The 12,393-nt window shown below is 40.6% G+C and overlaps 1 protein-coding gene across 1 annotated transcript in view; it reads right to left on the bottom strand.

Moving 5' to 3' along the window:
- Window positions 1-12,393, bottom strand: part of SLC9A2 (solute carrier family 9 member A2) — a 33,234-nt gene that overhangs the window by 8,153 nt on the left and 12,688 nt on the right. Inside the window, exons 4-7 of the mRNA XM_040056712.2 lie at window positions 6,603-6,820; window positions 4,992-5,194; window positions 2,391-2,480; window positions 1,079-1,149 (exon numbers count right to left, since the gene is read on the bottom strand). Coding sequence (XP_039912646.1) covers window positions 1,079-1,149; window positions 2,391-2,480; window positions 4,992-5,194; window positions 6,603-6,820 — 582 coding nt within the window. The remainder of the gene's footprint in view (window positions 1-1,078; window positions 1,150-2,390; window positions 2,481-4,991; window positions 5,195-6,602; window positions 6,821-12,393) is intronic.

The raw sequence follows: 12,393 nt of genomic DNA, 5'->3' as shown, positions 1-12,393 counted from the left end.
TTTCTTTGAAATTTTAGCCTGCTTTTATAAAACTTTAGAAGTTCTTCCTTTCTCTTAAGCAACTGCACCCTCTTGGATGCTTTGTGAAAAAATATGGATTACAGCTGGTGTTGATTTTGCTCGTCGGAAAATATTTTGCCCTCCACACATTCTGAAATTATTCTTGAATTTGGGTGTGAAGGTCACGAAGAGGTGGGACTCTCCTTTGCTCTGCAATCTTTTCATTAAAGATCTTGAATAGTCTGGAGGAGAACCAGGCTGAGAAAAGCTTTACCCATGTCACACATCTATCAGGAAAAGTGTCCTCACTGTGTTGTCCCCAAGTCATTTGGAGAAGCCTCTCCCACCATTCCTGCTGGTGCTATTCTCTCTTTATATAAAACACTTAAATTCTTCTTGGAGCAGAGACTAGAGGGTGATGAGCAGCGCCCATTCTTTGGACCTAAAGAATTTGGGCGTAAAAGGAATTAGATCCAGCCTAATGTGGATAATGATGACTCAGCAGATAAAGTAAAAAAAAAAAAAAGAATTATTCAGGTATTGCCAGGGGTAATCTTCTTAAGTGATACTAAGTCTTAAGTAATACCATCAAGAACTGTGGAGCTGCCTGCCATTAGGATCTCTCATGTATCTCATGCCAGCTTCTGCTTTGATCTTTTCTAGAAGAAATCCAATAGCTTTTGTATGTTTACCATCAAATGGGAAACTAACCCATCACTTAACTGCCCTAAGAAATACAGTGTGCAGGAAGACAGCTGGGTGGGATGAAAGGCTCTGCAGACATACAGGAAATGCTCTGCAACACTCAGAAACATGCACCCTCAGAAGGTACCATACTTCACCCTGGGATCAGAGGGCTGCCTTTCTTCCCAGCTAGAGATTCTATTCTACTTGCTTGTGGTTTAGTAAAAGACATTGTTTTGCTTCTTCCCCTTTGAAACCCACATGTTCTAAAAACAACCCTACACTTTCAAGAATAAATGCTGAAAACTAAATATGATGCCAAACAGCCTTTGTTTGTTGCTGCAGAGCCATTTCAGCCTCTCCTGTTTAACAGAGTTTCAAGTGCCACTCTTACTTATCTCTCCAAAAGTTGTGACCCCAGTGTCCACACACATCTTCAATTCCAGTCTTCACGTGATCAAAGAACTAAAGGAAAACATTAGACATTATTAGTTTCCACTTTACTTTAAAACAGGAACATCTAGTCACAACTCAAGACAATGCTTCAGTTCTACTAAAAGCAGTCCAAACCAAGCTCAAAGACAGAATCTGTTTCTTTCCCCCTGAATCTTCCTTATCTCACAGCCACAAAAGCACAGTTGCTAATTTCTTCGATGTCCAGCTTCCTCAGCTCCTGCCTGAAATAAAGGTTTTTTTCCCATATTTTCATTTATTTTAAATTCCCTAACCACTCGCTGCTATGCCTGGAACTTACCCAGGCCTGACAGTGAGGCAAGTATGACTTTGTGGAGAAGAGAATCTCAGTGGACAGAAGCTCCCTACATCAGCACCAGCCCCTCAGGATGCACAGGCAGAACTGAGAGCCAGCATTAGGTCCTGAGCTCCTATTTTAGGAATTTGTATCATCTTAAAGCATCCTGTCCACCTAATATTAGAAACACACTCTTCCTGAGTCTATTATCAATTATGAAAAACTGAACCTGTTCAGCTAAGGTCTCACTTGATCCCAGAGGCAGCATGTTTGCTTTTAGTTCGGGAACTATCGTAGGGGTCTCTCCGTCTCAGGGAAAAACCCTGGTAGACATGTCCAAAGGATAAGCTCTAAAAGGACAGACTTCTTTTCTAGACTGGCTTCTTTCCTAAATGTGGCCCTTACTATTCCTCACTTTTGAAATTTCAAACCACTTGCCTCAGGTATGCTGCAAGGAGACGTTCAAGAAAATGTATGGCTAGTAACATGTAACAACTGGAAACACACATGTACCAAGCATATTTCCATAAAGAGGCTGATGATGTAAGAGTTAAGTAAGTTTAAGAGTGTGTTTAAGAGAAGCTTGCATTGGCTTAGTTAGATTAAATCAAATGCAGTATAATGTAATTAAATAAAGCCAGAGGTTTCCTGATGCAGCCAAACTATAAAATAACATGTATCTCATGTGTGAAATAAACTACAGAAAGTTAATTTACTTCTAGATCTGAACAATTAAGAAAGCGAGAGATTCCAAAATAACGATACGTAACAATAATTTCGGTAATTGCCAAAAGTTAAATGTAAGTTTTACAATTATTGTGCTTATAACAGTTATCAAAAAGAAACCTAGTACAACCTCTCCGTAATACTGATGCTGAATGCTTGTCTGTGTGAACATGACTAGGAATTTCATCTCTACCAGGGTTTCACCCGTGATACTGAGGCTGCAACATACCCTGTTATAAATCTCTTCACTGACAGCAGGCTGCTTTTTATTTGACCTTTTGACATCAAGAAACTCCACTAGTGGGCGAATTGTTATTCCCTGTGAAGGAAAAAAGAACATAATAATTATAAAAGTGAATTCATTCTTTTGATTAGCAGGTTTTGCACTTAGCTATGAAGTTCTCCATTAATGCCACAGGGGGAAGAAAGTGGCACCCTAGAACTGAGAGCTCCAAGAGGGTCAGCTTAATAGGACCTATCAGGAATACATCACCTATCCCATCCATAGTAATTTTAAACATTTTTTTCAATTTTGTTATGTGTTAGAAAAACATGAATTAATAAACTGATTCCCTGTAATTTCAAAATGAACATGTAAAGTCTTCTTTTTTTAGTGATTACTTCCCAAATAGGTATTCAAAGATATGTAAGCAGTACTATTATTGATATCTAAGATCATGAAACTAAGAGTTTTTTGTAAATATGTATCCTTGCCTGACCATTCTCAGAGAAAGAACAAAAAGTTTTGCCTATCCCTGAATGATATAATGGTTTTCAACAATTATTTGTGGAAGAATTAAGATAATTTGTGTACTTGTACAGACACATTGGCACTGGGGAGAGGAATGAATCTCCTGTGGTGTCGAGATCAGTCCCTCCTATCCCAGACATCCAGGTCACATTTCTTTTCGTAAATGAATCAAGCTTTATCTTAAAAGTCGTTAGGTTTCTTTGCCCCATTGCTCATAATGGAACACTCATCTTGAACCTTATTGTTCTGATAATTAGAAAGCTGCTTCTTAATTGCATCATGGTCACTGTGTACCACTTTGCTCTTGTGCCAACATTTGTCTTTTTAGTTTAAACAGTGTTCACTCCCTCATATAAACAGTAATTATAGTCCCTCTTCTCCTTCATCTTGCTAAGGCCAAGGCATCCTGGTCTCCTTTCACACAACAGGCTTACCAGTCCTGTGATCACTCCAGAACATGCCACCATGCTCTAATGGAAATACCTGTCTCAGGGTGTCCCAAGATCAGATTTGCCTTTCTTTTCTCCCCACTGTATTGTTGACTTAAAATCTACCCCATTACCAACTAGTACACCTGCATCTTTTTTCCCTATTTTTTTCCAAATCAAAGGTTCCCATTGCACAAGAGAAATTCCTTGCAAGAACATGTTTGCACACATTACTGCTCAATTTCATTCTGTTCCTTTCATATTGGCCCTCAGTTCTTTCTACAAGATATTCTATCTCACTGTCACCCTGAGAACACTTTGCAAAATCTGTCATCAAGAAACATCAGCAACAAAAGCTCCTACATTTATGTGCCATGGTCAATTAACACGTGCATTAACTTATCCCTGAGGAATTCTTTTAATAATATCTCATCAGCCTATTATCTGGCCAGGGCAGGTGCCCAGAGAGGCTGGGGTATCTCCATCAATATATTCAGAACTCAGCTTGACATGGCCCTGAGTAACAGGATCTAACTTGAGGGTGGCCTTGCTTTGAGCACAGGGTTGGACTAGAGACCCCCAGAGATCCTTTCTCTCCCACAGAACAATTTGCTTCTATTTCCATTTAAAGGAGGAACTGTAAGCTCATTCCTCATTCATTTTACAGTGATCCTAATGTCAGTCTAAACCTCAGTTTAATGAGTAGTTACACTAACAAGCTCCCCTGTAGCCCCCTCCCCAAATATTTTACAATAGTCCAGTTAAATGAGATTACTCTAGAAAATAGACTTATGAAAGAATGATAATAAATCACATTGCATCTCATAGCACATTCCACTTATCTCCATATTTTAAATTATTCCTTCAAAATTAGTCTTTCAAAATTAGTTTTCACAGTTAAAGTCAACTAACTGACCTCCACCTTGCCCCTTTTCCCAAGCATGAGCTCAGACACTTGCTTCCCACAGCACCTTTATCCCGGTAAAAGGCAGAGTAACAAAGTTCTATTTTTTTTTTTTCACAGACTTGAAATTTCATTAATAGCCACTCACATCTCTCTCACTGCTCTAGATAATGACTAGTCTGATATGTTTACTTGATGGGCTTGGCCTCCTCTACATTTTGCAGGTTTCAGTCCCTTGGTTGCCCTTGACCAGGTCTCCATGGCAAGGTGGTCATCAGACACAAGTTCTTCATGTCCTGTAACATACCTGGTGCTTTTTTAGAGACATCCAGCTGGTTTGCAGCATCGCTTCCTAACACCCAGACTCCAGTTCACCTGTCTGGGCACTCAGGGTCTTTAGCTCACTGTGCACTATATCTAACACTGAACTCCTGAGAAAACAAACAAATTTAAACGTTCTACAAAAAGGAACTAGCGCTGAAGCTGTACCCAGATTATCTTTTGTCTCTACTCCAACCTCACCAGTCTTAAATACTTAATGCTACTTATTTGTTAGCATAAGTATTTAATACCTGGCATGCTTTTGCTACCTGCCTGTGGTATGCATAGCATTTTTTCTACTATGACTATGGCGAGTACCTGCAAGTATGTTCCTTACAGTAAGTCAGAACTTTTGTTTTTCTACCCATGGTTTATTTACAACCTGCCTGAGAAAGAAGATGTTCAAGAGAAGAAATTCAGTACTACCTGAATGAAAACAGTAAAGAATATCACCACGATAACAGCAGTGATGAACAATTTCTTCCTGGGAAACACAGCAGGAGGAAGCAGAAATACAAGTGAAAAACAAATTGCTCCTCGGAGACCTCCATAGGCGATAATAAATTGGTCCTTAAAAGTGAGAGGTATTGTCCGGAATACATTAATGATCTGAGTCAGAACAAAAACACCTGAGGGGAAAAAAAACACACAAATACAGAGAGGAGGGGAAAAAAGGAAACTTAAATTACACAGAACTAGCCCATGATGCTAATATTTGCTAAAAAACACTTCTATTTGCTTCTTACCTTTTATTTGCTTCTTCAATATGTATTATTGAAGAAATGAAACATTACTTAGCAGCTTGAATTTCCATAATATTAAATTAAAAAGCCTAAGGAACATCATTTGGAACATATTTAGTGAGCTAAACACCTCAGGTCAGCTGGATTAAGGACCTGAAGCAACTAATAGATGTCCACAAGACAGCTGTCTGCTGTCTACACCTCTAGAACAGCAATAATTCTTTGTGTCAATATAGACCAAGACTCCTGATTGCTTTTTAACAGAATTTGAGGTGATTTTGAAAACCCGTTTGTCCCCTCCATCAATCTGTGCTTTGAACTCTGCCAACTCCTGTTCGCTCAGTTTTACCCACACAGACAGGAAGGATGCAGGACTGGGGATGGGGGAAGATGATGCCAGTGCATGCTGGTACACCTTGGAGAAAGGTTCCAGGGATGTGGCAGATTGGAGTAAAGGTAAAAAGGCAGGTGTGAAGGGAGCAAGGACAGAGAGCAGGAGCTGGGTGGCAATCAGGCTGTTTGGCTGCTTTTCAGCATAAAGTATTGACTGTGGGGTTGCAGGTGCAGTAGGAAAATAGTCCAGGTTTCTGCTCTGGAAAGAGACTTGGGGGCTGGACGTAAGGTTACAGATTAGAGCATGACCCACCTTTACACATACAGGGACTGAATCATTAGAGATGAAGCTGGGGAGATGAGCAGGTTTAAGACCTACCAGCCTGCTCTGCACTTAGCTCTCCAGGTAAAAGAACAAAGATCTAGTACTGTAAATTCAAGAGGGATCATTTCTTACAGGAGTTTTTCTTTACACTTGAATCACAGCATTTCCTGGTTTGAAACTATTTATGTCAATGACTGTGAAAACCTCAAAGCTAGTAAACATAAATTAAAACCAAAACAAAACAAATCTAAAAACAAAGGAAAAAAACAACAACCAAAAGAAAACACCCACAAACAAACAAATCCCCCCTGCAATCTTTTTAACTGCTGTATGACTGCTAATTCTTTTTAGTACAATTTGTTTATTTGTAAATGGATATTTACATAAAAACATATATTGTGATTAACAAGCAGACTGCCTCTCACTTTAGGTGAGCAGGATCAGGGCAAAACTGATTTTTAGGTTCCATTTTAGGGAAAGGTGGAAGCTGACCTTGTGATATAGGGCATATCACTAATACAAAAACCATTCTACAAACTGATGGGTCTCTGTCTAAGTTTTGGCATTTTCTACTTGACAAGAGATAAAACATTTCACCTGCAAAGAATACTGACCCATAGTCTGAGACTTGCTTACCCAGTGCCCTCCAGATTAAACAGAAGAGGAGGGTGAAGCTAACAAAGGCCCAGTTCCACTCATGGTTCTTCCCAACTGTAGACACACCCATGAAGATGAAGATTAAAGTCTCACTGACACTGCTCAGCATCTTCATGAAATATTTTATCGTTGTGTAGGATTTCTGAGAAACATTTTCCTCCACGTATTTATTCATGGTCATGGCACAAGCTGTAATCCTGAAAGGCAAACGTTATCCCATATTTCATTGGCTTTATATATATACTTTTAGCATCTGTTATATGTATATAATATTATTCATCTTCCATAGTTCTCTTTAAAATGCAAAGCACAACTTATTCCATAACCAATCTCAAATTTACAGGCTTGGTGAACCTACAATTTTGGGCACCTTTTTTTTTTTTTTTTTCCCTGCAGTGGGGAGGTTTTTGAGACGATATCAGTGTATGGAGAGTTTTTTCACATGCTAAATGCACATGATCTGTGCAGGGGTCACTCCAACTCTGTTTTGAAAAGGGCAGAGATGACGAGAGACAGGAACAGCCTTGGAAAACAGGAGTTGCTTCATCTTTTGCTGCTGAGAGACATCAGATAGGACAACTGCATATCCTGGGGCAAGGCAGAACTTTCCTCCTTCTCTACCAGCAGCTGCCCCACCTCAATGGCAGTGACAGTAGCCAGCTCTTCTTTCCAACAAAGTAAGCAGCAAGGCTACAGACAATTTGTCATCCTTCACCAGGTTAAGCCTGATCTGCCTGCACACAGGGGTGAATAGGAGAAAAACACCACCAGAAACCACACAGGTGCTGCTGCACATTTAAAGCTTCTACAAATGAACGAAACAAGTATCTCAGCTGATACACGAGAGAAAAGAAAGCAATGACTGTAACTGCATTTACAAGTCCATTTTCTGTGCTAGTAAACAGAGTTTGTTAATCCTCAGGAAAAGCAAGGAATGGCATTACTGGTTGTACATCACTTCCTCAGTGTGGCTGTCCACAGTACAGGGATGGCTGAGGACCACTCAGCTACACATTTACCAGTTTAAGGATAGTTAGCAGAGTGTCTCAGTGTAGGGAAGGACAGTCTGAGGTGACTAATAATTATCAGGGAGGACAACTAAGAAAAGATACATTGTGCAACAGCTGTCTTCCTGATTTTACTGTCTAGGGCAACAACATCTGCTCTGATTTCCCAGTTAAAAACATTATACACACCCATGTATGGGTTCTCAGTCAAACCTTGCACACTAAATCTAAACAAAGAAAGAGAGATGTATTTACACTGTCTTTCTGAGTATAGCCAACTTGTAACAGTTATTTATTCCAGTTACACCAGGTTTTCAGATACAATTATTTGCTAATGTAGGGGATATTTCTTCATACTGGAATCTCTACACTTCCCTCTCTCATGGGGAAAGAGTGCAGGTTTGCTAGCATCTCTTGATGAAAATTTCTCTTGAAATCTCCCAAGTTTTGTGGAGATTTCACTGCAGACACTCTTCTGTTAAGCATGTCCTGCCGATAAGCCAAGAGCCCCATCTCTGAACCTCTCTGAACCAAACATCCCTGAATGTGAATGTAAATGAAAAGGCAGACTAGGGCAGAGCTAGAAAAAACTCACTGATATTATGAATACACATCTGGGTTCTTTCCTCTAAATAAGGGATTTTAAAAAAAAATTGTCAAAGAAGGAGGAATCCCAGAGGCAGCAGTTACTTCAAAAAGGACCTTCAATACAGTGAACTTTGCATTTTGCAGGAGGGAGTCTGTAGCAGCATCTCAGGTTGTAGCTACTGGCAGACTGAACACATTTCTCCTGATTATTTAAAGTTAGTTTGTCCAGAAGTTTTGTTCTCTTACATGGAGCCACATCTACATCCCCAAAGTGGCTGGGCAACAATACTTCTGAGGAACAAGCCTGGACATGTGGACACAGAGGAGGACACAGTGTACTCTGTTAACCTCTCACAAGCAGCAGAGGCCCTGAATGTATGTGAGTGAATAAAACCTGAGGAAGAAGAGGTGATATGGGCACAGATGCAGCCTGATGGGGCAGATTGTGTCTCACAAATACAGGCAGAATTGTGCACCTAACCTGGTCTTCACCCAGCATTTTTGTCCACCTATACTTGGTGATGGAGAAGGATCAAAATAAGATGTCCATTGACATGCAAAGACTAGCTCCAACCCTAAGTAAACTGCAAGTCTAAGAAGGAGGAAAGCCTCACTAAGACTACCCCAGACCCCCCACCTATATTTAGCATCGATGTAATTGTCAGCCCTCTCCTCACTGTCAGCTGATTTCACCATGGTCCTGAACAGAAAGATCCTATGTGATCCACAAGTAGCATGCTGCCTGGGAAGCAGAGCTCATCCTGGTTACACAGGGTCCACTGTGGAAGATACAATGTAGATTTCATAAGCATACAAGCTTTCTCCCTGAAACACTCAGTAGTTAAGGTAACATTTCTAGTTTGAATATGTGGTTAGGATAACAGAGGTCCTGACTTTTTGGCCAATACTGACAAACTGATGATGCATTTCACAGCTTTCCTCCTTGTTCTGATCTTACATTTGCCCAGACTGGGGTCTTACAACAGATCCCACATTATGTGCCCGAGCAAGGAAGCGGGAGAGTACCTGGCACACACATGGATTTTGTCCTGACAAGCAGCTACTTGGTCAGGACATACACTCAAGCCCAGAAGCTGTCAAACACTCCCAGGTTCCTCAGTTTGCACACAGTTCTGATGATCAGAAGTACATGCACAGATCTTCTCAAATCTATTTTACACTTTGACCCTCCAAGAGTCTCGTACTGAGTGGAAAACCAGCTCTTCACTGCACTGACACAGCGACAGAGACCTCAGGCGATGCCGTGGGTTGTGACTGCTCTCCTGTGTGTACACTGCTTATCTGCACATGTGTAACAAGTCTGATGCAGCCCAGCTACTCCAGCCCTGGCACACTCAGTGGAGCTGGCAAGGCCAGGGGCAGCAAGTGCAACAGAGCAAGAAGGCAGTGGGTGGGCTGGGAAACAGCCATTTCTAGGCCCACAGTCATTTTAGGGTCCCAAAGCAGCAGCTTAGTGCCCTGAAGCATTAGGGCTGTCAGGTCTGCATCAAAGGCACAACGAAACATGCACTACTATTTATTACCTTCTTAAAATAAATCATTTTCAGGATTATAGTAATTTAGGAAAGCCCTGCAGCATGGGGGGCAAGGAATCATGCTCTGGACATGGCTTGTTTTTGGAACCTGAGGTAATGGAGACACTGTAAATAGATGTCTGATAAGAATCTGTCACCAGATTAATCAGAATCCTTGCAAGCTGTAACTTAAAACACCTACCATGCTTAACTACTAGAATTTAAAGGGAAAACACTCTTATTTTCAGTCACGTTTTGCATTCATTCAATGTGTCAAGCAGTTGAGGAGTTGGTTCAATATTATGAGAGATGCATATGAAAAGTTACTCTTGAGGTGAGTAATATTCCACAGCTAATCACTGCTCACTTTGAATCAGGTATCTTTTTAAATTATTTATTTACATTAGAAAAAATTGTTGAAGTCTCCTTCATTTGAAAATTGTGTGGGGATATAGTGTTAGAATTTAATATAAAATCAATGCCTTTATGCATGATTTTATGTACATTATTATAATAAGCTATTCACAAACTGAGTTTTCACTGTGACAATAATCAAAGCCAAAGCTTGATGTGTTTTATTTTACATTTCTTATCCACATACACTAATTCTGGCTTCCAATTCTGTGACCTGAGCAGTTGCCCTGGTCAAGAAGGGGAAGGGAAAAGCACTTCATTGCAATTAACCTGCAACATTCTGTACTTCTGAAGAATAAAAGTCTCACTGTATAAACAGTACTGTTTCTGTCAGGACGGCAATAAACTAGGCCACTGGGTTCAATCCTCAAGTTTCCTTGACCTACTAAATTTACAGTAGTTTCAATGTTTGCTCCTTTCAGCCTGCTAATTCATTGTTTAAAAAAAAAAAAAAAAAAAAAATTAAAGGCTGCTTCACAGCCTTTATGAGACATTAGTAAGCAGAAAATGCAGCCTTATAATTAGAAATCGAAGCAAGCAAATAAAGTTCAGATTTGGACCTGTATGTTTTACATCTGTGATCCTCATTCATGCCCAGCTCTAGTTACAGTAGAAACTCTTTCCTCTCCTTCTGACGAGGATTTTCTCACTGCAGCTCACAGGGACATGGTTCAGTCCCTTCACTATTTCAGCCAAGTAACCTGGTGCAGGGGTTATATACGGACATCTCAAGAATCATTTGTCCTTAGAATTAGTACACAAACTTATCAGAAGAGGGACAAATGCCTTTCATTCCCTTCTATCCCTCTGCCAGTGAATTCCTACTTGCCCAGGAATGAGGCAATCTGTGTAAGTATCTTATTTATTTGGGAACACTGTACGTTCCTGCTCACGTCCTTCCCCTGAAGTATGGTACAGCATGTAACCACAAGGTCTCACGGAGTATCTTTATAAACCTGGTTATGAAAGAATCGGGAGTTTAACAGACTCATGTGGATATGGGTGGAAAAGGAGAGACCAGGCAATTAGGCTGAACTGTAAATAGCCACAGAAGCAAATAATAAATAAACAATCTCGGTTGTAAGGGACATTCCAAAGTCATTTGCTCCAACTACCTGCTCAGAGGAGGGCTGACTTTTAAATCAGCCCCAAGCAGTCTGTACGTGCGTCAGTCGCTGCAGAAAACGACAGGGAACTCAACACCAGTGTGTGTTTCTGCACTGTGACACAGAGCAATTTACTTTCTGTAGTTCAAAGGCCAAAGAAATGTGACAAGAACAGGGTAGATTTTCTCCAAGAGGATGCAGAGATTGCAGGAGCTCCAAGGCTGTCAGCAGCAGTGCTGAGCGGGGACAAGCTTTATGGCTTATAGCAGCTGAGCCCCTACAGGGCAGCAGAGAGCCCTTCTGTCCCAGCTGGGAAGTTACTGCTGTACACAGTTCTGTCAGCTATTACAAAGTATGCTCAGAGACAAAAACAGCCAGAACATTTTAAAGATAACTCATTTTCTATCGTGCTCTTTGAGAGCAAAAATACTTTGTGTTTCCTCCTCTGTTCTGCACCCATTCAGGGGCCACTGCACAAACGAAAATGAATAGGTTGTTAGTGCTGTGGGAGGCACTGGTGGGCTGGCGGCAGGCACTGGCATGTGGTGGGTCCCCTGACCCACCAGCAGACCCACCATGCCCTTTCCATCGTGTCCTGGGTGCAGCAGGTCCAAATCAGTATTTTCATAAACACTGCCACAATTTTTTCCATGTACAGTTTAGCCACACGTTTTTGGTTTAGAAACCCTTTAAGTATTTGATCATAGGATGTCAAGGACATTTGGCTTAAGAGGTGGAGGAAACTAGAAACCACACAAATGCTATGAATAGAAGCTATGAAAAGAGATGGCACATTTATGAACTCGGTCAAAGTGGATGCATATGTTGCTTTATTTAGGCTCATATCAGAGAAAGAAACCCATGCAATCTTTAGCTCTTTACTTACATTAAACTTCCAACTTCTGTGGTTTCATGGCATATTCCTATTTTTATACTACTGAAATCATCACCTGTAAGTTTCCTTGTAAATTGCTTCCCAGCCTCAGAAAAGCTTATACTGGCATGCCTATGATATTAAACCTATCTTCAGTTGCCTAGAAGATAATAATCAGATGAGGTATTATCGAGTATTAGTGACACTCAGCAGTAACATCTGAGCTTACACAAAAAGCTCTGCTCC

This window comes from Hirundo rustica, chromosome 2 (assembly GCF_015227805.2).
Source record: "Hirundo rustica isolate bHirRus1 chromosome 2, bHirRus1.pri.v3, whole genome shotgun sequence".
Taxonomy (NCBI): Eukaryota; Metazoa; Chordata; class Aves; order Passeriformes; family Hirundinidae; genus Hirundo; species Hirundo rustica.
Note: the sequence above shows the minus strand (reverse complement) of the source record. Positions and strands in the feature narration are given on the sequence as shown.